The sequence below is a fragment of the Pongo abelii genome, chromosome 6 (genome assembly GCF_028885655.2).
Source record: "Pongo abelii isolate AG06213 chromosome 6, NHGRI_mPonAbe1-v2.0_pri, whole genome shotgun sequence".
Lineage (NCBI taxonomy): Eukaryota > Metazoa > Chordata > Mammalia > Primates > Hominidae > Pongo > Pongo abelii.
In genome coordinates, this window is record NC_071991.2 from 4,980,838 (window position 1) to 5,007,889 (window position 27,052).

A 27,052-nucleotide genomic window follows, 5' to 3' on the forward strand; every position below is an offset into this window, starting at 1 on the left:
CGGATACGGCGGCTCACACCTGTAATCCCAGCTCTATGGGAGGCCAAGGCGGGTGGATCACGAGGTCATGAGATCAAGACCATTCTGGCTAACACGGTGAAACCCCGTCTCTACTAAAAATACAAAAAATTAGCCAGGCTTGGTGGCGGGTGCCTGTAGTCCCAGCTACTCGGGAGGCTGAGGCAGGAGAATGGCGTGAACCCAGGAGGTGGAGGTTGCAGTGAGCCGAGATCGCGCCACTGCACTCCAGCCTGGGGAACAGATGAGACTCCGTCTCAAAAAAAAAAAAAAAAAAAAAAAAAAAAAAACAAACAAAAAAAACCAACTATGGTCCAGGCACACACTAAGTTCAAATCAGCACCAGCCACTGCTTTCTATTACACCAGTGGCCCATTGTTAAAGGCCTGGGCTCAGGCCAAACACACAATAGCCCCCGGGGTCTAACAGGTCAGGGTGGGGGGTTTGAGAATTCATTCACCTCCACACACGCTATCGGGGCACCTCCCTGTGCCAGGTGTGCTGAGATATCAAAGAATCCAGCAGGGATTCTGTTTGAACTCATGTCTGCATTGCCAGGGCCTGAAGCACTGCCTGGTGCCTTGAGGGTACCCAGGAACTGTTTGCTGAATGAATGTGCGATGGACAGCTAGCATGGTGCTGGGCCGTGAAGGCTACAATGGCTGGGGAGGCAGGCACTGGCTCAGAGCTTCCCAGCATCTGGGCAGAGGGGAAGACTTTGTTGGGGAACATTTCAGCAAGGCTTGTGAATGATGGAAAGGGTTTCATAGGCAGGGCTGGAGTGGAGATGAGAAGTATTCCAGGCAGTGGGAACAGCGCGTGCAAAGGCATGGAGTCATGCCTTCTATTTAGGAAACAGCGAGGGATTCAAGTGCTTGAGGCTGAGAGCAAGAGCATGGTGGTGGGAGGTACGTGGACAGACGGGTTAGGAGTTTGCTAGAGTGACAGGATACCGTACTAGGTACTAGGGAGCCATCGAAGGTTCTTTTTTGTTTGTTTGTTTTTGAGACAGGGTCTTGCTCTGTCACCCAGGCTGGAGTGCAATGGCATGATCTCGACTCACTGCAACCTCCAGCTTCTGGGTTCAAGCGATTCCTCCGTCTCAGCCTCCAGAGTAGCTGGGGTTACAGGTGCCCGCCAACATGCCCGGCTAATTTTTGTATTTTTAGTAGAGACGGGGTTTCACCATGTTGACCAGGCTGGTCTCAAACTCCTGACCTCAGGTGATCTGCCCGCCTCAGCCTTCCAAAGTGCTGGGATTATAGGCATGAGCCACCATGCCCGGCCCCATCAAAGGTTCTTAGAGCAAGAGAGAGACATGGCCAGCACTGCAGTCCAATTTACCCCAGTGGCCTTGCCTCGAGATGCACTCGCTCTTCTGAGGGCCACAGAAGACCCGAGGAACAGGCCACTTAGGACATACGTGAAGGAGGTGCCTTCCCCCACCCCCCTTCCCCGGAAGTGTCCCCATCCCTGAGCCCCTCAAAAGCCAACTCACAGCATGGGTGGCACAGTTGGCCGCATGTTCATACTCTGTGGGCTGGTACCTCTTGTGGGCAGGGACTCGGTGGTTCATGAACCTGGAAGGAGAGAGAGAATTCCAGAGGGAGAATTCCAGGAAGCTCTGCCGGGGAAGAGGTGCCATCCGAATTCCCAGGAAGCCTGAAGACCTCACTTCCTACTGGTAGGAAAAGAAGAGCACTCCTCTTCTCCCTTTTCCATCTCCCCCTCTCTCTCTTCTTCCCTCCTATCCCTCTTTCCGATCATTAAATCGTTTTGGATTATCCAATATTTTGTGCCTAATCCCCAATGTGGTGTTTGTTACAAAATTTTACTAAATGCTAGATATGGCATTCTCTTCATTTACCTTTTTTTTTTTTGAGACGGAGTCTCGCTCTGTCGACAAACTGGAGTGTAGTGGCGTGATCTCAGCTCACTGCAACCTCTGCCCCCCAAGTTCAAGCAATTCTCTTGCCTCAGCTTCCTGAGTAGCTGGGCGTGTGCCACCACGCCAGGCTAATTCTTGTATTTTTAGTAGAAATGGGGTTTCACCATGTTGGCCAGGCTGGTCTCAAACTCCTGACCTCAGGTGATCCACCCACCTCAGCCTCCCAAAGTGCTGGGATTACAAGTGGGAGCCACCACTTCCGGCCTCATTTCCTGTTTTTTATTTTCTCTAAGTACAACTTACAAACAATATAGCTCTGTAAGGGGGCAGCTCGAAGGATTTTTACAGATGCATAGACCCATACAACCACCATCCAGGAAGAGCTACGGCTCACTTCTCACCCCCAAGAAAGTGCCCAGTGCCCCCTCCCGTGGGTACCTCTTCCCCCCGGGAAACCACCCTCTGCCGTTGTCATCTTGGATTTGTTTCCCCTGTTCTTGAGCTTGCTCAATGAACTCCCGCAGAACATGCTGTTTTGTGTCTGGCTTCTTTTGCTTAACATGATTTTTGCAAGATTCATCCACATTTTGGGGTACAGCAATTGGTAGTTTTCTTTTCTTTTTTTTTTTTTGAGACGGGGTCTCACTCTGTCGCCCAGGCTGGAGTGCAGTGGCACAGTCTTGGCTCACTGCAAGCTCTGCCTCCCGGGTTCACGCCATTCTCCTGCCTCAGCCTCCTGAGTAGCTGGGACTACAGGCTCCCGCCACCATGCCCAGCTGATTTTTTATATTTTTAGTAGAGACAGGGTTTCACTGTTTTAGCCAGGATGGTCTCGAACTCCTGACCTCATGATTCACCCGCCTCGGCCTCCCAAAGCGCTGGGATTACAGGTGTGAGCCACTGCACCCGGCCAAGCAACCGGTAGTTTTCATGGCTGTATCATATTCCACTGGGTGAACAGACCACAAGTGACTTCTCCAACCCACTGCAGGGGGACAGTGCTGTTTGGGGATATTATGGAGAACTCGGCCCTTGAACATTTTTGTGCACATTTTTTGGTAAACACACGCACTTACTTCTGCTGGGCTCAGGTGAGATTGCTACATGACTTTATCTTAAAAATAAATGTTCCTGGCCAGGGGCAGTGGTTCACGCCCGTAATCCCAGCACTTTAGGAAGCCGAGGCAGGCGGATCACTTTAGGCCAGGAGTTCGAGACCAGCCTGGCCAACATGGTGAAACCCCATCTCTACTAAAAATACAAAAATTAGCTGGGAGTGGTGGCATGTGCCTCTAATCCCAGATACTTGGGAGGCTGAGGCAGGAGAATCGCATGAAGGAGATGGAGGCTGCAGTGAGCCGAGATCGTACCATTGCACTCCAACCTGGGCGACAGAGTGAGTGAGACTCCATTTCAAAAAAAAAAAAAAATGTTAGCCAGGCGTGGTGCCACAGGCCTGTAATCCCAGCTACTTGGGAGGCTGAGGCAGGAGAATCACTTGAACCCGGGAGGCAGAAGTTGCAGTGAGCCAAGATTGTGCCACTGCACTCCAGCCTGGGCGACAGAGAGAGACTCATTCTCAAAAAACAAAACAAAACAAACAAACCAAACAAAAATTCCCGATGTTTTGGTGTCTTTATAGAATCTTCAAAGCGTTTTCACTTCTGTTTAATCCTCACCGGAGCACCATGTGGAGCTATTGGCCATTTTACAGACGGAGAAGCCACAGGGCATTTTACAGACGGAGGAGCCACGGGGCGTTTTACGGACGGAGGAGCCACGGGGCGTTTTACGGACGGAGGAGCCACGGGGCGTTTTACGGACGGAGCCACGGGGCGTTTTACAGACGGAGGAGCTACGGGGCATTGTACGGATGGAGGTGAGGGAAAGAGATCACCGGGTAGGAGGGGACACAACCCAGCCCTGGTTGACTCCGACGTCTGGTTCTGCCTTGATGCAAGTCTGTGCTGGAGGACTTAGTCAGGCTGGGAAGACAGACAAGGGTTGGCTGGGCAGGGAAGAGGCATCCAAGAGCTGGGGGTAAGGTCTGCACACACCTGGCTGTCGGACCAGCAGCCGGGACCACAGCAGCGGGCATGTCTTCCGCCCACACAGGCTCGGAATCAGCTCACCTGGACGTTGCCAAGCAGCAGCCACCCAGTGGGGTTAAACTCCACTAAACACACCAAAAACTTTCCCCCTAGGTCCGATTGTTACTTTGTAGACTGCCCCCCAAGCAAATGAGTGTATGGTTCAGAACAAATGACTCCATGCAGTATATATGGGTCACTAAGCATTTATTGGGCACTTTCTGTATGCTGGTGTCATACCAGAAGTTCATGGAACATTTATTCAGCACCTCCTGTGTGCTGGCTCCATGCTCGTAAAGACCCTGGAACATTCATTGAGCACCTTCTGTGTGTTGGCTCCATGCTAAGTATAGTTCATGGAGCATTTATTAAGCATCTTTTGTGTGCTGGCTCCATACTAAATAGAGCTCATGGAGCATTTGTTAAGCACCTCCTGTATGCTGGATCCAGGTTAAGTACAGTTATGGAGCATTCATTAAGCACCTTCCATATGCTGGCCTCATGCTAAGTACAGCTCATGGAGCACTTATTAAGCACCTTGTGTGCTGGCTCCATGCTAAGTATAGTTCATGAAGCATTTATTAACCACCTTTGGTGTGCTGACTCCACGCTAAGTATAGTTCATGAAGCATTGTTAAGTACCTTTTGTGTGCGGGCTCCATGCTAAGTGCAGCGCATGGAGCATTTATTAAGCACCTTCTGTGTGCTGGCTCCATGCTAGTACAGACCTGGGGCATTGATTGAGCACCTTCTGCATGCTAGCTGTATGCTAGCATAGTTCAGGGCTCATTTATGGAGCATATTGTGTATGCTGGCTTCACGTATGCTGGTATGGGCAGGGCAGGAGTGAAAGCTGGGCAGGGGGGTCTGCCAGGCACTGACACTATGATTTGCCCTGGGACCCTTGGTGCCTGGGTGAGTCCAGGGGTCCAACGGTTCGGGCGACTGCTCTCTGCCTGCATCCAGCTGGGACTCCATGGTCGCGTGATTCCACAGTCAGTCAAGTGACTTCAACACCAGGGTCACGCCAAGCCCATTCGACAGATGAGAAAACTAAGACCCCTGGGACCAGGCTTCTGCACCAAGCCAGAGAGACACCAACCCCATCTCCCATGGCCGCAGCACCCTTGCAGGGGCAGACTGAAAACTGGAATTATAGTCACAGAGAACATGGAGGACCCACCCTGGGGACCCCATTGAAGCCCCCCCAGGAGCCCAGAACACGCTGCCCATCCACCCACCTTCCTCAAGGTGGGCCAGGAAGCTGCCTGTTGCCAAGACTGGCTTATGTTTGTTTGTTTGTTTGTTTTTTGAGATGGAGTCTCTTTTTTTTTTGAGACGGAGTCTCGCTCTGTCGCCCAGGCTGGAGTGCAATGGCGCTGTCTTGGCTCACTGCAACCTCTGCCTCCTGGGTTCAAGCGATTCTCCTGCCTCAGCCTCCCTAGCAGCTGGAACTACAGGCGTGTGCCACCACACTCGGCTAATTTTTGTATTTTTAGTAGAGACGGGGTTTCACTATGTTGGCCAGGTTGGTCTCAATCTCCTGACCTCATGATCTGCCTGCCTCAGCCTCCCAAAGTGCTGGGATTACAGGCGTGAGCCACCGCGCCCACCCAAGACTGGCTTATTAACTAATAAGTAATAACAATGAAAATAGTGATATGGGTTGAACTGTGTCCTCCCAGCATTCACACGTCGAAGCCCTAACTTCTGGTATTCAGAAGGGGACCTCATTTGGGAACAGGATTGGAGCAGATTTCATTAGTTAAGATGAGGCCAGGGCCGGCTGCGGTGGCTCACGCCTGTAATCCCAGCACTTTGGGAGGCTGAGGCGGGCATATCACGAGGTCAGGAGATCGAGACCATCCTGGCTAACACAGTGAAACCCCATCTCTACTAAAAATACAAAAAATTAGCTGGGCGTGGTGGTGGGCACCTGTAGTCCCAGCTACTTGGAGGCTGAGGCAGGAGAATGGCGTGAACGCAGGAGGTGGAGCTTGCAGTGAGCCAAGATCACACCACTGCACTCCAGCCTGGGTGACAGAATGAGACTCCATCTCAAAAAAAAAAAAAAAAAAAAAAAAGAGGCCAGACTGCAGTAGGGTGGGCCCCCATCCAATATGAGTAGGGTTCCCTAAAAAGATGAAACAGGCCGGGCATGGTGGCTCACACCTGTAATCCCAGCACTTTGGGAAGCAGAGGTGGGTGGATCATCTGAGGTCAGGAGTTCAAGACCAGCCTGGCCAACATGGCAATACCCCATCTCTACTAAAAAAAAAAATACAAAAGTTAGCCAGGCATTGTGGTGGGCGACTGTAATCCCAGCTACTCGGGAGGCTGAGGCAGGAGAATCGCTTGAACCTGGGAGGCAGAAGTTGTGCTGAGCCAAGATCACGCCACTGCACTCCAGCCTGGGCGACAAGACCAAGACTCCGTCTCCAAAAAAAAAAAGACGAAAGAGACACAGAGAGGACAACATCAAATGAAGACAGAGACACACGGGGGGGACAGTCATGTGATGGTGGAAGCAGAGATTGTGGCAATGTGAAGAAATATCTGCTGTTGTAAGCCGCTGGTGTGTGGCCACCTGTGATTTCAGCCCTCAGACACAAACACAGGTACATGTCCTGCTTGTTTTTTTTCTTTATTTTTATTTCTTTTTAATTTGAGACTGAGTCTTGCTCTGTCACCCAGGCTGGAGTGCAGTGGCGCGATCTCGGCTGACTGCAACCTTCGCCTCCTGGGTTCAAGCGATTCTCCTGCCTCAGACTCCTGAGTAGCTGGAATTACAGGCGCCTGCCACCACGCCCGGCTATTTTTTGTATTTTTAGTAGAGAGAGGGTTTCACCATGTTGGCCAGGCTGGTCTCAGACTCCCGACGTCAGGTGATCCACCTGTCTCAGGCTCCTAAAGCGCTGTGATTACAGGCGTGAGCCACTGCGCCCGGCCTTTGTTGTTGGTTTTTGTTTTTGTTTTTTGAGAAAGGGTCTTGCTCTGTGGCCCCACTATCATAGTTCACTGCAGCCTCGACCTCCTGGGCTCGAGCAAACCTCCCACCTCAGCCTCCCGAGTAGCTGGGATTACAGGTGCACACCACCACACCCGGCTAATTTTTTTTTTTTTTTTGTAGAAGCGAGGTCTCACTATGTTGTTCAGGCTGGTCTCAAAGTCCTGACCTCAGTTAATCCTCCCATCTCAGCCTCCCAAAGTGTTGGGATTACAGGCATGAGCCACTGCTCCTGGCCTCTTTACCCTTTTCTTTTGAAACTGGGTCTCACTCTGTCACCCAGGCTGGAGTGCAGTGGTGTGATCACAGTTCACTGCAAGCTTGAACTCCTGCGCTCAAGGGATCCTCCCTCCTCAGGTGCACTCCACCATGCCCAGCTAATACTTTTTAATTTTTGTAGAGATAGAGTCTCACTATGTTGCTCAGGCTGGTCTCAAACTCCTGGGCTCAAGCAATCCTCCTGCCTCAGCCTCCTGAGTAGCTGAGATTACAGGTGCATGCCACCACACCCAGCTAATTTTTTAATTTTTTGTAGAGACTGGATCTTGCTCTGTTGCCCAGGCTGGTCTCAAACTCCTGACCTCAAACAGTCGTCCTCCCTTGGCCTCCCAAAGTGCTGGGATTATAGGAATGAGCCACTGTGCCCGGCCTCACAGTATTCATTTAGAGAGACTCTGCCCAAAAGCCCTCCAGGAGGCTGGGCCAATTTACGCTTCCTACCAACTGGGCAGGGAGTCCGGAGACCAACTATGAGGGTGTGGTTTTCACCGGTCTCCAAGGTGGGAAACCTATTCTCCCCCTGAGGTCTCCCCCTCTACCTGCCACCAGGTGCAGGCCTGAAGCCCTGGCTCCCCCTGCTCCTGTAACAAACACCAGGAAACCACCAAGGGTGCCAGCCACATGGGTCCCAGAGTGATGTCACGGTTGCCGTGGTGACCTGGGGCGGGCAGTTATTTATTTATTTCTGAGTTCCACAAGACTCTCCTTGTCTCTCAGTCACTGTGGCCATTGAATGCTGGCGGAGAGGGGAGAGGGAGGCCCGGAGACAGGGCCGTGGGCAAACGACCAAGAAACAGCGTTCCCACCACCCTGAAGACGCAAGCACTTTCCGTTTAACTCCTTGCGACCTCATTTCTTTCCTCCATAAACCTCTAGTCAGGCATTTTAAGAAAAAGTGAATTCATATTTTAATTTGCATTATAATTTACGTGAAGCAAAATTTCCTCTTTTTTTGCTATAGTTTTGTGAGTTTTGACAAATGCGGAGAGTCCTATAACTGCCACCGCCACCATCAAGATGAATGACAGATCCACCATCCCCCAGAATTCTCTCCTGCCCCGTCTTTGCAGCAGAAACCTCTGCCCAGTGCCAGCTGGGCAGCCAAGACCCTGCCCCCGTCCTCTGTGGTGCTTCTTTTTTTTTTTTTTGAGATGGAGTTTTGCTCTGTCGCCCAGACTGAAGTGCAATGGCATGATCTCAGCTCACTGCAGCCTCCACCTCTCGGGTTCAAGTGATTCTCCTGCCTCAGCCTCCTGAGTATTTGGGATTACAGGCATGTGCCACCACCCCTGTCTAATTTTTGTATTTTTAGTAGAAACGGGGGGTCTCACCATGTTGGCCAGGCTGGTCCTGAACTCCCAACCTCAGGTGATCCCCCCACCTTTGCCTCCCAAAGCACTGGGATTACAGGCGTGAGCCACCAGGCCTGGCCTCTGTGCTTTGCCTTTTCCAGAATGTCACATATGTGGAGTCACACAGCAGTTGTACAGCCTTTTTTTAAAAAAATGTTTAAAGAGAATCTGTTGTATAAAGTCGAAAGGGCATTCTTAGGTGAAAAGAAACTGTACTCTGAATGCCAAAGAGGGATTTACTTATTTTCTCTTAAAATGTATTGTGGTCAGGCGCGGTGGCTCACGCCTGTAATCCCAGCGCTTTGGGAGGCTAAGGCCAGAGGATCGCTTGAGACCAGCTTTGGCAACGTAGCAAGACCCGGTCTCTACAAAATATTAAAAAATTACCTGGGTGTGGTGGCATGTGCCTGTCGTCCCAGCTGCTTGGAAGGCCAAGGCAAGAGGATCGCTTGAACGAGCCAAGATCGTGCCACTGCACTCTAGCCTGGGTGACAGAGCATGATCGTCTCAAAATAAAACAAAATGTATTGAAGGTGAATTTGTTTTATACTAAAAGAAAATGGCCCCTCCTAAATGTAATGTTATCTTTCCTGGTAATTATTCTCGACTCTTCCATCCCTATCTTTGCTCCTGCATCCCCTTTGCAGTCTGGCTTTGTTGTTCAGCAGGGAGCATCTGAGATTCCTCCTCCCTAGTATTGCGCGTCCCTTCCTTTTTACTGCTGAGCAGCATTGCTTTGCATGGACATACCAGAGTTTGTTCATCCATTCTCCAGTTGAGGGATAACAAATGCATTTTTTTTTCAGATAGGGTCTGTCACCCTGGCTGGAGTGCAGTGGTGCCATCAAAGCTCACTGCAGCCTTGCACTCCGGGGCCCGATCATTCCTCCTGCCTCAGCCTCCCAAGTAGCTGAGACCACAGGTACACACCACCATGCCTGGTTAATTTTTAAATTTTTTGTAGAGACAGGCTCTTGATATGTTGCCCAGGCTGGTCTCAAACTCCTGGACTCAAGTGATCTTCTGGCCTCAGCCTCCCAAAGAATTGGGATTACAGGCATGAGACACTGTGCCCGGCCATAAGCATTTTTTTTTTTTTTTTTTTTTTTGAGACAGTCTCCTAGGCTGGAGTGCAATGGTGCAATCTCAGCTCACTGCAACCTCTGCCTCCTGGGTTCAAGCAATTCTCCTGCCTCAGCCTCCCAAGTAGCTGGGATTACAGGCATCCGCCACAATGCCCAGCTAATTTTTGAATTTTGACTACAGATGAGGTTTTGCCATGTTGGCCAGTCTGGTCTCAAACTCCTGACCTCAAGTGATCTGCCCACCTCGGCCTCCCAAAGTGCTGGGATTACAGGCGTGAGCCACTATGCCCAGCCCACAGTGCTTTTATTTTTTCCACCACCACACCCGACTAATTTTTTTGGATTTTTAGCAGAGACAGGGTTTTGCCATGTTGCCCAGGCTGGTCTCAAACTGCTGGCCTCAAGCAGTCCTCCTGCCTCTGATTCCCAAAGTGCCGGGTTACAGGTGTGAGCCACTGGGCCTGGCCAGGATGCATTTTTAACAAGTGAAATGCATAGATAAAATTGAGACTGTGTTAGAACAGAGGTGGCAGTCAGAGAGGCAGCCTTGACTGTGGGAAACTTCTCTTGAAAGAGCCGACATTTCTAGCAGGCCGTGGCTGGTTAAACTAAAGGAGGGAAGTGGCCTTTTCTTCCTCCTCCCTGGAGAACAGAATCCTCATTTTGTAGCCAACCCTTACTGCTTAGATGAGCACATGGCCATGGCTTGGTGGAGGACTCCCAAACTGAGCCAGGACCCAGAGCCAGACGCTGGCAGGAGACGAGAAGAGAATGTTGAATTCTCACCTTGAACTTGAGGAGGTACAGGCTTTGGAGCTTGGCACTGTTGGGCAGAAAATGCCTGCATGGGCAGTTAACCGCTGTGTGAGCTAGGGAAAATTACTTGACGTCTCTGGGCGGCAGCTTCCGGGTATGTAAAACGGGAATGTTACCTAGCCTGCAGGTGTCATAAAGAATATGGTTTAAGGCCGAGCGCAGTGGCTCACACCTGTGATCCCAGCACTTTGAAAGGCTGAGGCGGGCGGATAACCTGAGGTCAGGAGTTCAAAGCCAGCCTGGCCCACATGGTGAAACCCCATCTCTACTAAAAATACAAAAATTAGCCTGGCGTGGTGGCGCACACCTGTAATTCCAGCTCCTCAGAAGGCTGAGGCAGGAGAATCTCTTGAACCCTGGAGGCAGAGGTTGCATGGAGCCGAGATCGCACCACCACACTCCAGCCTGGGAGACAGAGCGAGACTCTGTCTCAAAAAAAGAAAAAAAAAATTAGCTATACATGGTGGTGCACTACTGTAGTCCCAGCTACTTGAGACGGTGAGGCGGGAGGATCATGTGAGCCAGGAGGTCGAGGCTGCAGTGAGCTATGATCGTGCCGCTGCACTCCAGCCTGGGCCACAGAGTGAGACCCTGTCTCAAAAAATAATAATAAAATACTGACAACTGGGCTCCACACCCAGAGATTTCAGTTTATTCAGTCTGGGGTAAAGCCTGGATATTGGCATGTTTAGAAGTTTCTTTTTCTTCTTCTTTTTGTTTTTTTTAGCATTTAAAAAATGGGCAGAGACAGTGAGACCTTATTTCCACAAAAAAATAAAAAAATTAGCCAGACATGGTGGCATGCGTCTATAGTCCCAACTACTCAGGAGGCTGAGGTGGGAGGATCACTGGAGCCCAGGGAGGTTGAGGCTGCAGTGAGCCATGATTGAGCCATTGCACTCCAGCCTGAATAACAGAGCGAGACCCTGTCTCAAAACAAAACAAAACAAAACAAAACAAAACAAAAAACTCAAAAAAATTGTATATGTTGATGGTGCTATACCATGATGCTTGGCATTGTGGAATGGCTCCAATACCAATTTCTTGCTTTAGACCCTGTACTTGAGTTATGTAAGATGTTCCACTAGGGGAATTGGAGAAAGGATACTCAGGATCTTTCTACCATTTTTGCAACTACCTGTGCATTTATAATTATTTCAAAATAAAAAATTTTTGCCTGGGCGCGATGGCTCACACCTGCAATCCCAGCACTTTGGGAGGCTGAGGCAAGCAGATCATCTGAGGTCAGGAGTTCAAGACCAATCTGGTCAACATTGAGAAACCCCATCTCTACTAACAATACAAAAACTAGGCAGGCGTGCTGGTGGGCACCTGTAATCCCAGCTACTCGGGAGGCTGAGGCAGGAAAATCACTTGAACCCGGGAGGCAGAGGTTGCCGTGAGCTGAGATCGTGCCACTGCATTCCAGTCTGGGTGACAAGAATGAAACTCCGTCTCAAAAAAAAAAAAAAAAAAAAGGAAAAAAAAAATGTAAAGTGTAACCACATACAATGCAAAGACATTCATCAAAATCAAATGAAAAAATCAAGTAATAAAATTATATACACAACATGATTTCATTAGTGTAAAACACACACACCCCAACATTTTGAAACATAAATGCATAGAAATAGACTTGAAAGAAAACAGGGAGATTGGTGAGTTTGGGGGTGCTGGTCACAGAAGACTTTGCCCCTCTCCCTTATTTTTTTAATTTTTAGGATTGGGTGGGAGATAAAGAGTCTTTCATTTGACTTGTGTTGTTTGAATCTTTAAAAGATTGTATTCAAATTTTACTCATGTAACTACAATAAAAGTGTCATTTTTATTTCATTATTAATTTACTTTGTAGAGATGGGGTTTCACTATGTTGCCCAGGCTGGTTTTGAACTCATGGGCTAAAGCAATCCTCCTGCCTCAGCCTCCCAAAGAACCGGGATTGCAGGCATGAGCCATCACACCCAGCCTAAAAATTGCTAAAATTATACAGGAAATGTTTGCCACAGAATATTTTATTTTATTTTTATTTTTATTTTTTTGAGACAAAGTCTCAGTCTGTCACCCACGCTGGAGTGCAACGGCACAATCTCAGCTCACTGCAACTTCCGCCTCCCGGGTTCAAGCAATTCTCCTCCCTCAGCCTCCCAAGTAGCTGGAATGACAGGTGCTTGCCACCACACCCAGCTAATTTTTTGTATTTTTAGTAGAGATGGGATTTCACCATGTTGGTCAGGATGGTCTCAAACCCCTGACCTCAAGTGATCCACCCGCCTCGGCCTCCCAAAGTGTTGGAATTACAGGCGTGAGCCACCATGCCCAGCCCACACAGTCTTTAAAGGGTGTCTTAGTCCACCTTCTGCTGGAATGCCTGAGACTGGGTAATTTATAAAGAAATTATTATGGGCCGGGCATGGTGGCTCATGCCTGTAATCCAGCACTTTGGGAGGTGAGGCGGGTGGATCACCTGAGGTCAGGGGTTCAAGACCAGCCTGGCCAACATGGCGAAACCCTGTCTCTACTAAAAATACAAAAATTAGCCAGGCACAGTGGTGCACACCTGTAATCCCAGCTACTTGAGAGGCTGAGGCAGGAGAATCACTTGAATCCAGGAGGTGGAGGTTGCAATGAGCCAGGATCACACTACTGCACTCCAGCCTGGGCAACAGAGAGAGACTCTGTCACAAAAAGAAAAAAAAAAAGAGAGAAAGGAAGAAAGAAACAAGAAAGAAAGAAAGAAAAAGGAAGGAAGGAAGGAAGGGAAATTATTATAAATTATAAATTATTTTTTGCTGTTTTGTTTTTTAGAGAAAATAATGACAGGTTCTCGCCCTGTCATTCACGCTGAAATGCACTGGCACAATCATAGCTTGTTGCAGCCTTCAACTCCTGGGTTCAAGTGATGTTCCTGCCTCAGCCTCCCGAGTAACTGGGACTACAGGCACACACCACCACGCCCCGCTAATTTTTAATTTTTTGTAGAGACAGAATCTCGCCATGTTGCCCAGGCTGGTCTCGAACTCCTGGGCTCAAGTGATCCCACCCCGCCTCAGCCTCTCGAGTAGCTAGGACTACAGGTGTGCATCACTACATCCAGCTAATTTTTAAACTTTTTTTTGTAGAGATGGGGGCCTCACTATTGTTGCCCAGGCTGGTCTCAAACTCCTGGCCTCAAGCAGTCCTCCTCCTTTGGCCTCCCAAAGCACTGAGATTACAGGCATGAGCCACATCACCTGGTCCTAAGAAAACAATTTAATTTCTTTTTCTTTCTTTCTTTCTCTCTCTCTTTTTTTTTTTTTTTTTTTTTTTTTTTGAGATGGAGTTTTGCTCTTGTTGCCCAGGCTGGAGTGCAATGGTGCGATCTCAGCTCACTGCAACCTCCACCTCCTGGTTCAAGAGATTCTCCTGCCTCAGCCTCCCCCATAGCTGGGATTACAGGTGCCCACCACTATGCAAGGCTAATTTTTGTATTTTTAGTAGAGATGGGGTTTTGCCATGTTGGTCAGGCTGGTCTCAAACTCCTGACCTCGTGATCCGCCCACTTCAGCGTCCCAGAGTGCTGGGATTACAGGCATGAGCCACCATGCCCAGCCCAACAATTTAATTTCTTACAGCTCTTTAGGCTGGGAAGTCCAGGGTCTAGGGACTGTGTCTGGTGGGGGCCTTCTTGCTGCTGAAGATGCTGTAGAATCCCAAGGCAGTGTGGGGCATCCCGTGGTGAGGGGCCTGTAGTGCTAACTCAAGTCTCTTTTTCTCTTCTTCTAAAGCCACTAATGCCTCACCCTCAAGACCGCAGCTAATCCTAATCACCTCCCAAAAGTCCCACCCCTCCAATACTACAGTCAAATTTCCCACCCTCTTAATACTGTTACAATGGGGATTAAGTTTCAGAATAAGTTTTCGAAGAGACAAACATTGGAAACACAGCAAGGGGCAAGGCCAGGTTGTCGACTTGGAAAGGCAGAAGGTATGAAAGAAAGCAAAGCCAACCTTTGGCTGTAGCAGAGGAGAGACTGGGGGAGACAGGCATGAGAAATGTTATTTTATTTATATTTGTGTGTTACTTGACCAGCTACAATGTTCATGTACTACCTCAGTGATCTTTTTAAAATCCTATCAAATAAAAAACATTTTAAATAAAGTCAAGTTTTGAAATCAACACTCAAGGCCAGATGACATCAAATAAGCTGCATCAAAGTTGGGGAGGGGTGGCTGGGCTCGATGGCTCATGCCTGTAATCCCAGTACTTTGGGAGGTTGGGGTGGGTGGATCACCTGAGGTCAGAAGTTGGAGACCAGCCTGGCCAACATGGGGAAACCCCGTCTCTACTAAAAATACAAAAAAATTAGCTGAGCATGGTGGTGGGCACTTGTAATCCCAGCTACTCGGGAGACTGAGGCAGGAGAATCGCTTGAACTAGAGACACAGAGGTTGCAGTCAGCTGAGATCACGCCACTGCACTCCAGCCTGGGTGACAGAGCGAGACTCCGTCTCAAAAAAAAACAAAAAAAACAAAGTTGAGGAGGGGAGGTGCTAGGTAAAAGGAATCCTGGAGGCTGGGACCGGTGGCTCATGCCTGTAATCCCAGCACTAGGGAGGCAGGAGGACTGCTTGAGGCCAGGAGTTCAAGACCAGCCTGGGCAACATAGTAAGACCCTTTCTCTACAAAAAAAACTTAAAAATTAGCCAGGTGTGGTGGTGTGTACCTGTGGTCTCAGCTGCCCAGGAGGCTAAGGTGGGAGAATAGCTTGAACCCAGGAATTTGAGACTACGGTGAGCTATGATCATGTCACTGCACTCCAGCCTGGGTGACAGAGAGAGACCTTGTCTCAGAAAACAAAAAAAGTCTTGGAAACTACCCAAATGCCTACCCATGGTAGAATTAGCATAGAAATATTCACACAATGGAACACTAGATAGTAATGAGAATGAACGAATTACAGCTTTCAGAAGAAATAAGGACACTCTGCAGACTGCAGACAAATGTCAAATGGCGGTGCACACACTTCCAATCTATTTCTTTCTTTCTTTCTTTTTTTTTTTGAGATGGAGTCTTGCACTGTTGCCCAGGCTGGAGTGCAGTGGCACAATCTCAGCTCACTGCAACCTCTGCCTTCCAGGTTCAAGCAATCTCCTGCCTCAGCCTCCTGAGTAGGTGGGACTACAGGTGTACAGAAACACACTGGCTAATTTTTTTTGTATTTTTACTAGAGACGGGGTTTTGCCATGTTGGCCAGGCTGGTCTCGAACTCCTGACCTCAAGCAATCCATCCGCCTTGGCCTCCCAAAATGCTGGCATTACAGGCATGAGCCACCGCACCTGGCCCAATCTATTTCTATAAACCTCAAGAACAGGCAGCGCAGGTCTGATGAAGGTCCGATGAAGCCAGGAGAGTTGCTGCCCTTCACGGTAGTGAGGACTGACTAATGGGGTGTGAAGGGGTTCCCGGGGCCTGGCATGTTCTGCATCCTGACCTGGGTGCAGGGTCCGGCACACCCCAGCTCCCCCGGCTCTCTCCTCCGAAGTCTGGCAGGAGCCAGGCCCAGTCTCAGAGCTCAGCTTCTGCAATTCTTCCCTCTCTCTCTGGCCTGACCCAGCTGGGGTCTATGGCCCCCAGAGAGAAGCCTGACCCCTTTCATGAATGAGCCCGGGCCCAGGAACGCGGCTGCAGCCACCCCTCCCAGGCTGGGCTGGTGCCTGTCAGTGGCGACCCTGAGTCCCTTGGACAGAGGACTAGAGAGATTTGCCCGGGCTCCTACACAAAGGGGGTTCTGTCCATCTGTCCCACAGAGGCAAAGGACCACGCAGGGCCAAGCTGGCCCCGGCCGTGCTAAGCCTCTCTCCCCCTCTCCGCTTGGCCCTGGCCGCTTCTTTGTGTCCATTCATGAATTCAAGGCTCCTCCTGAAAGGCCGGCGGTATCTTGGCTCAGTCTTTGGGAAACAGTCCTTGGGCCGGTGCCACCTGGGACTGGTCATGAAATAAAATCCTGGGGCAGACAGTGATGGGAACAGGAAGGGGAAACTGAGCAAGGGGTGGAAGGGGCCCGGGCTTGCATCTCGTGCCAGAGGCGGGGGACTCTGGCATGATCTGCAGGAGACAGCACTCAGGTGCACTGTGCGTGGCATCCCATGTGAACGGCCCCCTGGGCCTGGGGGTACTGACCCGACAGATCTGAGACCAGCTCCCAGACTTGGCGCTCACCGTGTGGCTCCCCGGGAAATCTCTTCCCCTATGGGATGAGAAGGGTCCGTATCTCCAAAGCCAGGACCATCTCCCAGCCTCAGGAGGCTCCCAGATGCTATCAAGTGAGAAGGGGCCATGGTCATCGCTGTCTGCTCTGAGTGGGCTTAGGAGGAGGGGTCGCCCCAACAAAGATGGGGGCCCCTTTGCCACCTGTTCGTCCTCAGCTAGCTCCTGGGTCAGCCTCTGTGAACATGCCACAGATACCAGCCATAACCATCAAGCCCTCCTTCCACCTGACCAAGGGGCTCTCACCCACCAATCATCTCCCAGAGATTCCTGTGACGTCACCAGCAGCCAATCAGAGTGTCCCAGGTTGGCAGGTCAGAGGCAGCCTTACTTTGAGAGTTGGTAAATTTTCAGGCAATAGCAGAAAAAGGACACTTCTGGCTGGGCGCGGTGGCTCGCGCCTGTAATCCCAGCACTTTGGGAGGCCGAGGCAGGCGCATCACTTGGGGCCAGGAATTCAAGACCAGCCTGGCCAACATGGCGAAACCCTGTCTCTACTAAAAATACAAAAATGAGCCGGGCATGGTGGCGGGTGCCTGTAATCCCAGCTACTCAGGAGGCTGAGGCAGGAGAATCGCTTGAACCTGGGAGGCGGAGGTTACAGTGAGCTGAGATGGCCAGGCTAATTTTTTGTATTTTTAGTAGAGATGGAGTTTCACCATGTTGGCCAGGCTGGTCTCAAACTCCTGACCTTGTGATCCGCCTGCCTCAGCCTCCCAAAGTACTGGGATTACAGGCATGAGCCACTGCGCCTGGCCTTTTTTCTGTATTTTTAGTAAACACGGGGTTTCACCATGTTGACCAGGATGATCTCGATCTCCCGAACTCGTGATCCACCCGCCTCAGCCTCCCAAAGTGCTGAGATTACAGGCGTGCGCCACCATGCCCGGTCGGTCCTTCCCTTTTCAACTCACACCCTACCCATTTCACAGAAGAGAAGACTGAGACCCAACTGCTCTACCCTGATGCCCCCCTAGCAGTGCCCATTACCTAGCTTGTGTCAAAGGGCAGGGGGAAAGTTTAGGCTGAGCATTCACATTGTGGCCACAGAAAGCCTCTAGATTTGGAGTCCAGTGGCCAGCATGTTAGCCCTACAGTCCAGCCCTAGCTGTGCAACCCAGGAAATGGTACGTAACCTCCCTGAGCTTGTAGCCCTTCTGGAAAATTCCTGTCCTAGACACTTCACAAACTGCCTTGAGAGCCGAAGAGGAGGGCAGCTTGAAGACAAATCACTGTTGTTGACTGATTATTTTATTTTACTTATTTTTTGAGACAGGATCTTGCTCTGTCACTCAGGCTAGAGTGCAGTGGCACGATGACAGCTCACTGCAGCCTCAAACTCCTGGGCTCAAGTGATCCTCCCACCTCAGCCTCCTGAGTAGCTGGGACTACAGGTGCACGCCACCACCCCCAACTAATTTTCTCTTTATTTTTTGTAGAGATGAGATCTCACTGTGTTGCTCAGGCTGGTCTTGAACTCTTTAGCTCAAGCAACCTTTCCACCTCAGCCTCCCAAGTAGCTGAGGACTACAGGTGCACACTACCACGTCCAAGACTCCCTCTCTACAAAAAATGTAAAAATTAGCTGGGTATGGTGGCACATGCCTGTAGTCCCAGCTACGGGGGAGGCTGAGGAGGGAGGATCGCTTGAGCCCAGGAGTTCGAGGCTGCAGTGAGCTATGATCGAGCCACTGCACTTCAGCCTGGGAAACAATGCAAGAAAAAAAATTGGAATCCATTCCGAAGGAAATGAGCAAATCCTTCCCTTCCCTCCCCTGGCCCCAGGGAAACGTTAGCCCCGGCTCACTTGGAGGGAGAAAAGGTGGGTCTAGTTCCAGACATGAGGGGAGCCAGGGGTGAGCCCACCCTCCTGCTGGAGCCAAGAGGCATGACCTGGGCCAGCCCACCCCACGCTGGATCTGTGGAGCAGGCTCCGGAGTGGCCGATGCTCTCCGTTTTTCAACCCTCTCAGCACTCCTACTATTCCTGCGAAAGGACTGGTGGAAGATTGGGGAGCACTTGGAATGGCCATTCTCCACCAGAATAGTCCAGCCCGGCCAGTGGCCATGGGTCCAGTATGTCATCACAGAGCCCAGAATAGGAGACAGACAGTCTCTCTGGGTCCTGCTGAACCCCGCTACTTCTGGTCTTTTCAGTCCTAAACACCAACACATTCCTTTTTTTTCTTTTTTCTCTTTCTTCTTCTTCTTCTTCTTCTTTTTTTTTTTTTTTTGAAACGGAGTCTTGCTTTGTCGCCCAGGCTGGTGTGAAGTGGCGCGATCTCGGCTCACTACGAGCTCCGCCTCCCAGGTTCACGCCATTCTCCTGCCTCAGCCTCCCGAGTAGCTGGGACTACAGGCGCCCGCCACCACACCCGGCTAATTTTTTTTGTATTTTTAGTAGAGACGGGGTTTCACCGTGTTAGCCAGGATGCTCTTTCTTCTTTTTCTTCTTTTCTTCCCTCTCCCTCTCCTTCTTCTTCTTCTTCTTCCTCCTCCTCCTCCTTCTTCTGGACACCAACAAATTTTTTTTTTCTTTTTCTCTCTTTCCTTCTCCTTCTTCTTCTTCCTTCCCTCTTCTTTTTTTTCCTTCTTCCTCCTCTTCCTCTTCCTCTTTCTTCTTCTTCCTCTCTTTCTTTCTCTCCCCTTTCTTTCTTTTTTTTTTTTTTTGAGACAGTCTTGCTCTGTCACCCAGGCTGGAGTGCAGTGGTGTGATCTTGGCTCACTGCAACCTCTGCCTCCCGGGTTCAAGCAATTCTCCTGCCTCAGCCTCTGGAGTGGCTGGGACTACAGGCACCCACCACCATGCCCAGCTAATTTGTGTATTTTAGTAGCAACGGGGTTTCACCATGTTGGCCAGGCTGTTCTTGAACTCCTGACCTCGTGATCCACCCGCCTCGGCCTCTCAAAGTGCTGGGATTACAGGCATGAGCCACCTCACCCGGCCCTTCCCTCCCCTTTCTCCCTTCCTTTCCTTTGGAGATCTCACTTTGCCGCCCAGGCTGGAGTGCAGTGGCACAATCTTGGCTCACTACAGCCTCCACCTCCGGGGTTCAAACGATTCTCCTGCCTCAGCCTCCTAAGTAGCTGGGATTACAGGTGTGCACCAACACACCTGGCTAATTTTTGTATTTTTAGTGGAGACGCGGATTCATCATGTTGCCCAGGCTGGTCTCAAGCTCCTGAGCTCAAGTGATCCGCCCGCCTTGGCCTCAAAGAGTGCTGGGATTACAGGCGTGAGCCACCGCACCCGGCCCCTTTCCTTCTTTCCTCCAGGACAGAGGAGTGAAAATTCCAAAGCAGAGAGCTCTGAAATAGGTACAAGCCAGTCTCCAGCCCAACTCCTTTCCCAAAGACCAGAATTCAGCATTCATTCCTATGTAACCCAGCTGCCTGCTCAGAGAAGATTCCTCTGGAGACCTACACCTCTCTGGGGCAAAATGCGCGTGCACACACACGCGCACACACACACACACATACGCACACGCACGCACGCACACACACGCACACACATGCATGCGCGCGCACACACACACGCGCGCACACTCCACCCCATGCACACACATGTGCGCGCACACACACGCACACACGCACACACACCACCCCATGCACACGCACACGCACACACACACCCCACCCCGTGCGCGCGCTCACACACACACACACCCCACCCCGTGCGCGCGCTCACACACACACACACCCCACCCTGTGCACACAATCCCAGGAGCTTCACAGAGTCGAAACACCATCCACACATCCTAAGAATAGCCACGCTCCAAACACGGACTGATCAATTTGTTTCCCTCTGCGGCCTTTCTCTGAAAGAAATGAAACCTTGGCTTTATCTAAGATAATAATGAAAATCCAAGTACTTTAAAAAGCTGAGTCCAGCGATGCTGAAGGGAGGTGGGGGTGCAGAATCTTCACCAAGGGAGGATCTTGAAAAAGCATAAAATCGCAACCGCGAGTGAAACAAAGGATTCAGACAATAATAACCAATGGATGCTAAGACCACCAGGTGAGAGGCTGCTGAGTAACAGGATGCTGAAAAGGACCTCAGTATCTCTCATCCCAGGGGTTACCTTAGAGCCCTCGTGGATCAACCTAGCACCACGGGAGGCAGGTCTACCAGATATCTCCCAGTAAGATGAAGTACACCATATGGCCTATAATCCTCCTGGCCTTTCTTTCTTCTTATTTTTAGAGACAGGGTCTGGTTCTGTTGCCCAAGCTGGAGTGCAGTGGTGCAAATATAGCTCACTGCAGCCTCGAACTCCTGGGCTCAAAGGATCCTCCCACCTCCCCAATAGCTGGGACTACAGGCTCGTGCCACACTACTAGAAAGAAATACTTGAGACTGGGTAATTCATAAAGAAAAGGAGTTTAGGCTGGGTGTGGTGGCTCATATCTGTAATCCCAGCACTTTGGGAGACCACGATGGGCCGATCACCTGAGGTCAGGAGTTCAAGACCAGCCTGGCCAACTTGGTGAAACCCCGTCTCTACTAAAAATACAAAAATTAGCTGGGTGTGGTGGTGCATGCTTGTAATCTCAGCTACTCCAGAGGCTGAGGCAGGAGAACCGCTTGAACCTGAGAGAAGGAGGTTGCAGTGAGCTGAGATCATGCCACTGCACTCCAGCCTGGTGACAGAGCAAGACTCCATCTCAAAAAAAAAAAAAAAGAAAAAAGAAAAGCGGTTTGGTTGGCTTATGATTCTGCAGGCTGTACAGGAAGCATGGTGGCTTCTGCTTCTGGGGAAGACTCAGGAAGCTTCCAATCATGGTGGAAGGCAAAAGGGGAGCAGGTGTCTTACATGGGAGGAGCAGGAGGAAGGGAGAGAAGGGAGACGGGTGCTACACACTTTTTTTTTTGAGACAGGGTCTCGCTCTGTTGCACAGGCTGGAGTGCAGTGGTGCAATCTCAGCTCACTGCAACCTCCACCTCCCGGGTTCAAGCGATTCTCCTGCCTCCCGAGTATCTGGGATTACAGGTGCGTGCCTCCAGGCCCAGCTAATTTTTTGTATTTTTAGTAGAGACGGAGTTTCACCATGTTAGCCAAGATGGTCTCGATCTCCTGACCTGGTGATCTGCCTGCCCCAGACTCCCAAAGTGTTGGGATTACAGGCATGAGCCACTGCACCCGGCCTGTTTTTTTTTTTTTTTTTTTTTTTTTTTTTGAGACAGAGTTTTGCTCTCTCGCCTAGGCTGGACTGCAGTGGTGCAATCTCAGCTCACCGCAAACTCCATCTCCCGTGTTCAAGCAATTTTCCTGCCTCAGCCTCCTGAGTATCTGGGATTACAGGGCGCGCTTCCACACCTGGCTAATTTTTTGTATTTTTAGTAGAGACGGGGTTTCACTGTGTTAGCCAGGATGGTCTCGATCTCCTGACCTGGTGATCCACCCACCTCGGCCTCCCAAAGTGCTGGGATTACAGGCGTGTGCCATGGCACTCAGCCACTACACACTTTTTAACGACCAGATCTCACAAGAACTCATTCACTATTTCAACCAAGGCGGATGCTGCTAACCCATTCATGAGAAACCGCCCCCATGATCTGCCCCCATCATCCAATCACCTCCCACCAGGCCCCACCTCCAACATCGGGGATTACAACAGAGACACAGATCCAAACCATATCAAACTCTATACAAATGTTATCAATTGCATGTTGGCATCATCTCAAAATCCACATGTTGAGGCCGGGTGTGGTAGCTCACACCTGTCAACCCAGCACTTTGGGAGACTGAGGCAGGCAGATCACCTGAGGCCAGGAGTTCGAGACCAGCCTGGGAGGGGATCCCCATCTCTACTAAAAATACAAAAATTAGCTGGACGTGGTGGCGCACACGCCTGTAGTACCAGCTACTCGGGAGGCTGAGGCAGGAGAATCACTTGAACCTGGGAGGCGGAGGTTGCAGTGAGCCAAGATCACGCCACTGCACTCCAGCCTGAGTGACAGGAGCAAGACTCCGTCTCACCGAAAAAAAAAGAAATCTGCATGTTGAAATCCTCACTCCTCAATGTGATAGCATTAGGAGGCGGGGCCTCTGGAAAATGACACGGTCATGAGGGTGGAGCCCTCACAAATGGGATTAGTGCCCCTAGAAGAAGAGACCAGAGAGCTCCTTCTGCCATGTGAGTCTATAAGAAGTCTGCCGTCTACCACCTGGGAACAAATTTGACTGTGCTAACACTTTGATCTTGACTTCCAGCCTCCAGAACTGTAGGAAATACATTTTTGTGCTTTTTTTTTTCTTTCCAAAATTCTTTTTAGGTTCTATAAATTTCTGTGGTTTATAAGCCACCTAGTCTAGGCTAAAGTACAGCGGCACGGTCACGGCTCACACAGCCTCCATCTCCCAAGCTCAGGTGATCCTCCCACCTTGGTCTCCAGAGTAGCTGGGCCTACAGGGTTTTGCCACCACGCCCAACTAATTTTTGTATTCTTGTGTTCAAAAGATGGTTGCAGTGAGCTGAGCCAACCTGGCAAAATCTGTCTCTACTAAAAACGGAAAAATTAGCTGGGCACGGTGGTGCACACCTATAACCCCAGCTACTCAGGAGGCTGAGGAAGGAGAATCACTTGAGCCTGGGAGGCGAAGGTTGCAGTGAGCCGAGATCACACAGCTGTACTCTAGCCTGGGCAACAGAGTGAGACTCTGTCTCAAAAAAATTATTATTATTAAATTATTAACTATTGTCACCCTGCTGTGCTATCAAATATTAGGCCTTATTCATTCTAACTATTTTTTGGTACCCATTAACCATCCCAACCTCCTCCCCACCTGCCTACTCCCCTTCCCAGCCTCTGGTAACCATCTTTCTACTCTCTATGTCCAAGAGTTCAATTGTTTTGATTTTTTGATCCCACAAACAAGTGAGAACATGCAATGTTTGTCTTTCTGTGCCTGGCTTATTTCACTTAATAGAATGATCTCCATTTCCATCCATGTTGTTGCAAATGACAGAATCTCAGTCTTTTTTTTTTTTTTTTTTAGATGGAGTCTCACTCTCTTGCCAGGCTGGAGTGCAATGGTGCAATCTCGGCTCACTGCAACCTCCACTTCCCAGGTTCAAGCAATTCTCCTGCCTTAGCCTCCTGAGTAGCTGGGACTACAGGCACCCGCCACCACACCCAGCTAATTTTTGTATTTTTAGTAGAGACGGGGTTTCACCATATTGGCCAGGATGGTCTCGAACTCCTGATCTCCCGATTCACCCGCCTCAGCCTCCCAAAGTGCTGGAATTACAGGCATGAGCCACTGTGCCTGGCCAGAATATCAGTCTTTTTATGGCTGAACAGTACTATGGCATTTTATAAGAGCAGCGTGAACAGGCTAAGACAATTTGATCATAATTTTGCATCAATGTTAAATTTCCTTTCCCCCCCATCTCCTCTCTCACATTTAACAAATGACCTGCCTACGTTACCATTTCCGGCTAGGTATTTTTAGAATAATTTTTTTCACTGTGGTAAAACACACATCAAATGTACTATCCTAACCATTTTTAAGCATACAATTTGCTGTCATTAAGTACATTCACCTTCTTTTGTGTGTGTGTGTGTATCCGTGTTGTGTGTGTGTGTGAGAGATGGAGTCTCACTCTGTTGCCTAGGCTGGAGTGCAATGGCGCAATCTCGGCTCACCACAACCTCCGCCTCCTGGGTTCAAGTGATTCTCCTGCCTCAGCCTCCTGAGTAGCTGGGATTACAGGCATACACCACCAGGCCTGGCTAATTTTGTACTTTTAGTAGAGACAGAGTTTCTCCATGTTGGTCAGGCTGGTCTTGAGCTCCCTACCTCAGGTGATCCGCCTGCCTCGGCCTTCCAAAGCGTTGGGATTACAGGTGTGAGCCACTGCGCCTGGCCCTACATTCACCTTCTTATACCACCATCACCACCATCCATCTCCAGAACTCTTTTCATCTTGCAAAACTGAAACCCGGTCCCTATTAAACACTAATTCCCCATTCCCTACCCACCCCCACCTGCCTCTGGCAGCCACCACTCCACTTCCTGTCTCTATGGATGTGACTCCTCGAGGGACCTCAGATAAGTGGAATCACACAGTATTTGTCCCCTTGGGGCTGATTTCATTTAGCATAATGAATGTCCTTGTGGTTCATCCAGGCTGCTGCGTGTGCCAGAATTTCCTTCCTTTTTAAAGCTAAATTTCTTTTTTTTTTTTGAGATAGAGTCTCACTCTGTTGCCCAGCAGGCTAGAGTGCAGTGGTGTGATCTCAGCTCACTGCACCCTCCGCCTCCCAGATTCAAGCAATTCTCGCGCCTCAGCCTCTTAAGTAGCTGGGATTACAGGCATGCACCACCATGTCCAGTTAATTTTTCATTTTTAGTAGAGACAGGGTTTCACCATCTTGGCCAGGCTGGTCTCGAACTCTTGACCTCAGATGACCCACCCGCCTCAGCCTCCCAAAGTGCTGGGATTACAGGCGTGAGCCACAGCGCCTGGCCTAAATTTCCTTATTTTGATCTCATTGCGTAAGAGAGTGCCCTGAAGGGTTTATGGGTCTAGAGGCCTGATGTCCACAGGCAGCTCCCACAGTCCAGGAGGTGAAGGGCAGCTATGACCCCATGAGGCACCTATAGCTCCAGCCCGCCTGCAGCCCTATCCTTGGAATTCCAAGAGACCTACTCCCTTGATAACTGTGATGGCAGCCTCAAAAGTAGCTTCTGTCCCTTTATTTTCTTCCCTCTGGAGCCCAAATCATGCCGCCATCAGTTTAAAAGCCCTTAATGGTGCCATAGAGCCCACGGAACAGTGGTTGGGTGTGCTCAGGGCCTGTTGGGACCAGGCTCAGTATCCTCTCCACGCCCAGCCTGTGTTGCAACCTCACCAGACCCTGCCCTGGGTCCCTGCACTTCACCCCCCAATGCCCTCATTCTTCAATGTCCTTCCCTCACCCTGGAAAACTCCTATTCATCCTGAAGAGCCCACTTACATGCTGCAACCTCCGAGGCTTGTCCTGTCCTGTCATGGACACCTGTGGTTTCTGCCCATCCAGCATCTAGCCCTACTCATTCTTCCCCACTCCACCTCCTGAGACAAGGTCTCTCTCTGTCACCCAGGCTGGAATGCAGTGGCACCATCATGGTTCACTGTAACCTCAATCTCCTAGGCTCAGGTGATCCTCCCATCTCAGCCTCCAAAGTAGCTGGGACTACAGGCATGAGCCACCACACCTGGCTAATTTTTAAATTTTTTGTACAGACAGGGTCTTGCTATGTTGCCCAGACTGGTCTGAAACTCCTGGGCTCAAGCAATCATCCCACCACAGCCTTCCAAGTAGCTGGGACTATAGGTACGTGCTACCATGCCCAGCTAATTTTTTGCCTTTTTTTTGGAGAGACAGGGTTTCACCATGTCACCCAGGTTGGTCTTGAACTCCTGGGCTCTAGTGATCTTCCAGCTCAGCCTCCCAAAGTGCTGGGACTACAGGCTTGAGCCATGATGCCCGGCCTCAACAAGGTTTTTAAATGCATCAATGAACCAACTAACCAGCTGTGCGATGTGGACAAGCCAGGGATGCCCACCACACACCAGACCATGCTGGCCCCTTGGGGAACACAAGAGGGTTTGAATAGCCCCAGCCCACTCCTGTTCTGAGCGGCTTGAAGTCTGGCTGGGGAGAGGTATGCAAAGCTGAAGGACATGTGGGGCCATCCCCTGCTCATTCCTGAAGGATCCTGAAAGGCCCGGGACTTGGGACAAGCCTGGAAGGGTGGGCTGTGCCTGGATGAATCTGAAGATGCATTTCTGCACTGCTGATGAAGTGGGGATTTCCAGGCAAATCTCACTTCCTATTTCTCCCTGCATATTCGTCAACTCAGCTCTTCAGTCAAGGAGGAAAGAAACACACTGAGACTTGCTGGTGCTGAAAGAACAGCTCCCCCCAGGCATAGGCAGGGCGGCCACAGCCCCAACCTCCGCCCAACACTGCATGGTATCAGCCCATCGTTTATTGGGCACCTACTGTATACCACTCTGCATGCATTTCCTCACAGTCAGTCCTACCAAGAAGGCATCCTTTTTTTTGTTTTTTAGATTCTCATAGGAGCATGAGCCCTATTGTGAACTGCACATGTGGGGATCTCGGTTGCGTGCTCCATAAGAGATTTTTTTTTTTTTTTTTTGAGACAGAGTCTTGTTCTGTCGCCCAGGCTGGAGTGCAGAGGCACAATCCTGGATCACCGCAGCCTCCGCCTCCTGGGTTCAAGCAATTCTCCTGCCTCAGCCTCCCGAGTAG

General features: G+C 50.3%; 1 protein-coding gene across 1 annotated transcript in view; it reads right to left on the reverse strand.

Annotated features, from left to right (window-relative positions):
• MMD2 (monocyte to macrophage differentiation associated 2) overlaps positions 1-27,052 on the reverse strand; it is a 52,815-nt gene that overhangs the window by 19,353 nt on the left and 6,410 nt on the right. Inside the window, exon 2 of the mRNA XM_002817660.4 lies at positions 1,517-1,598. Coding sequence (XP_002817706.2) covers positions 1,517-1,598 — 82 coding nt within the window. The remainder of the gene's footprint in view (positions 1-1,516; positions 1,599-27,052) is intronic.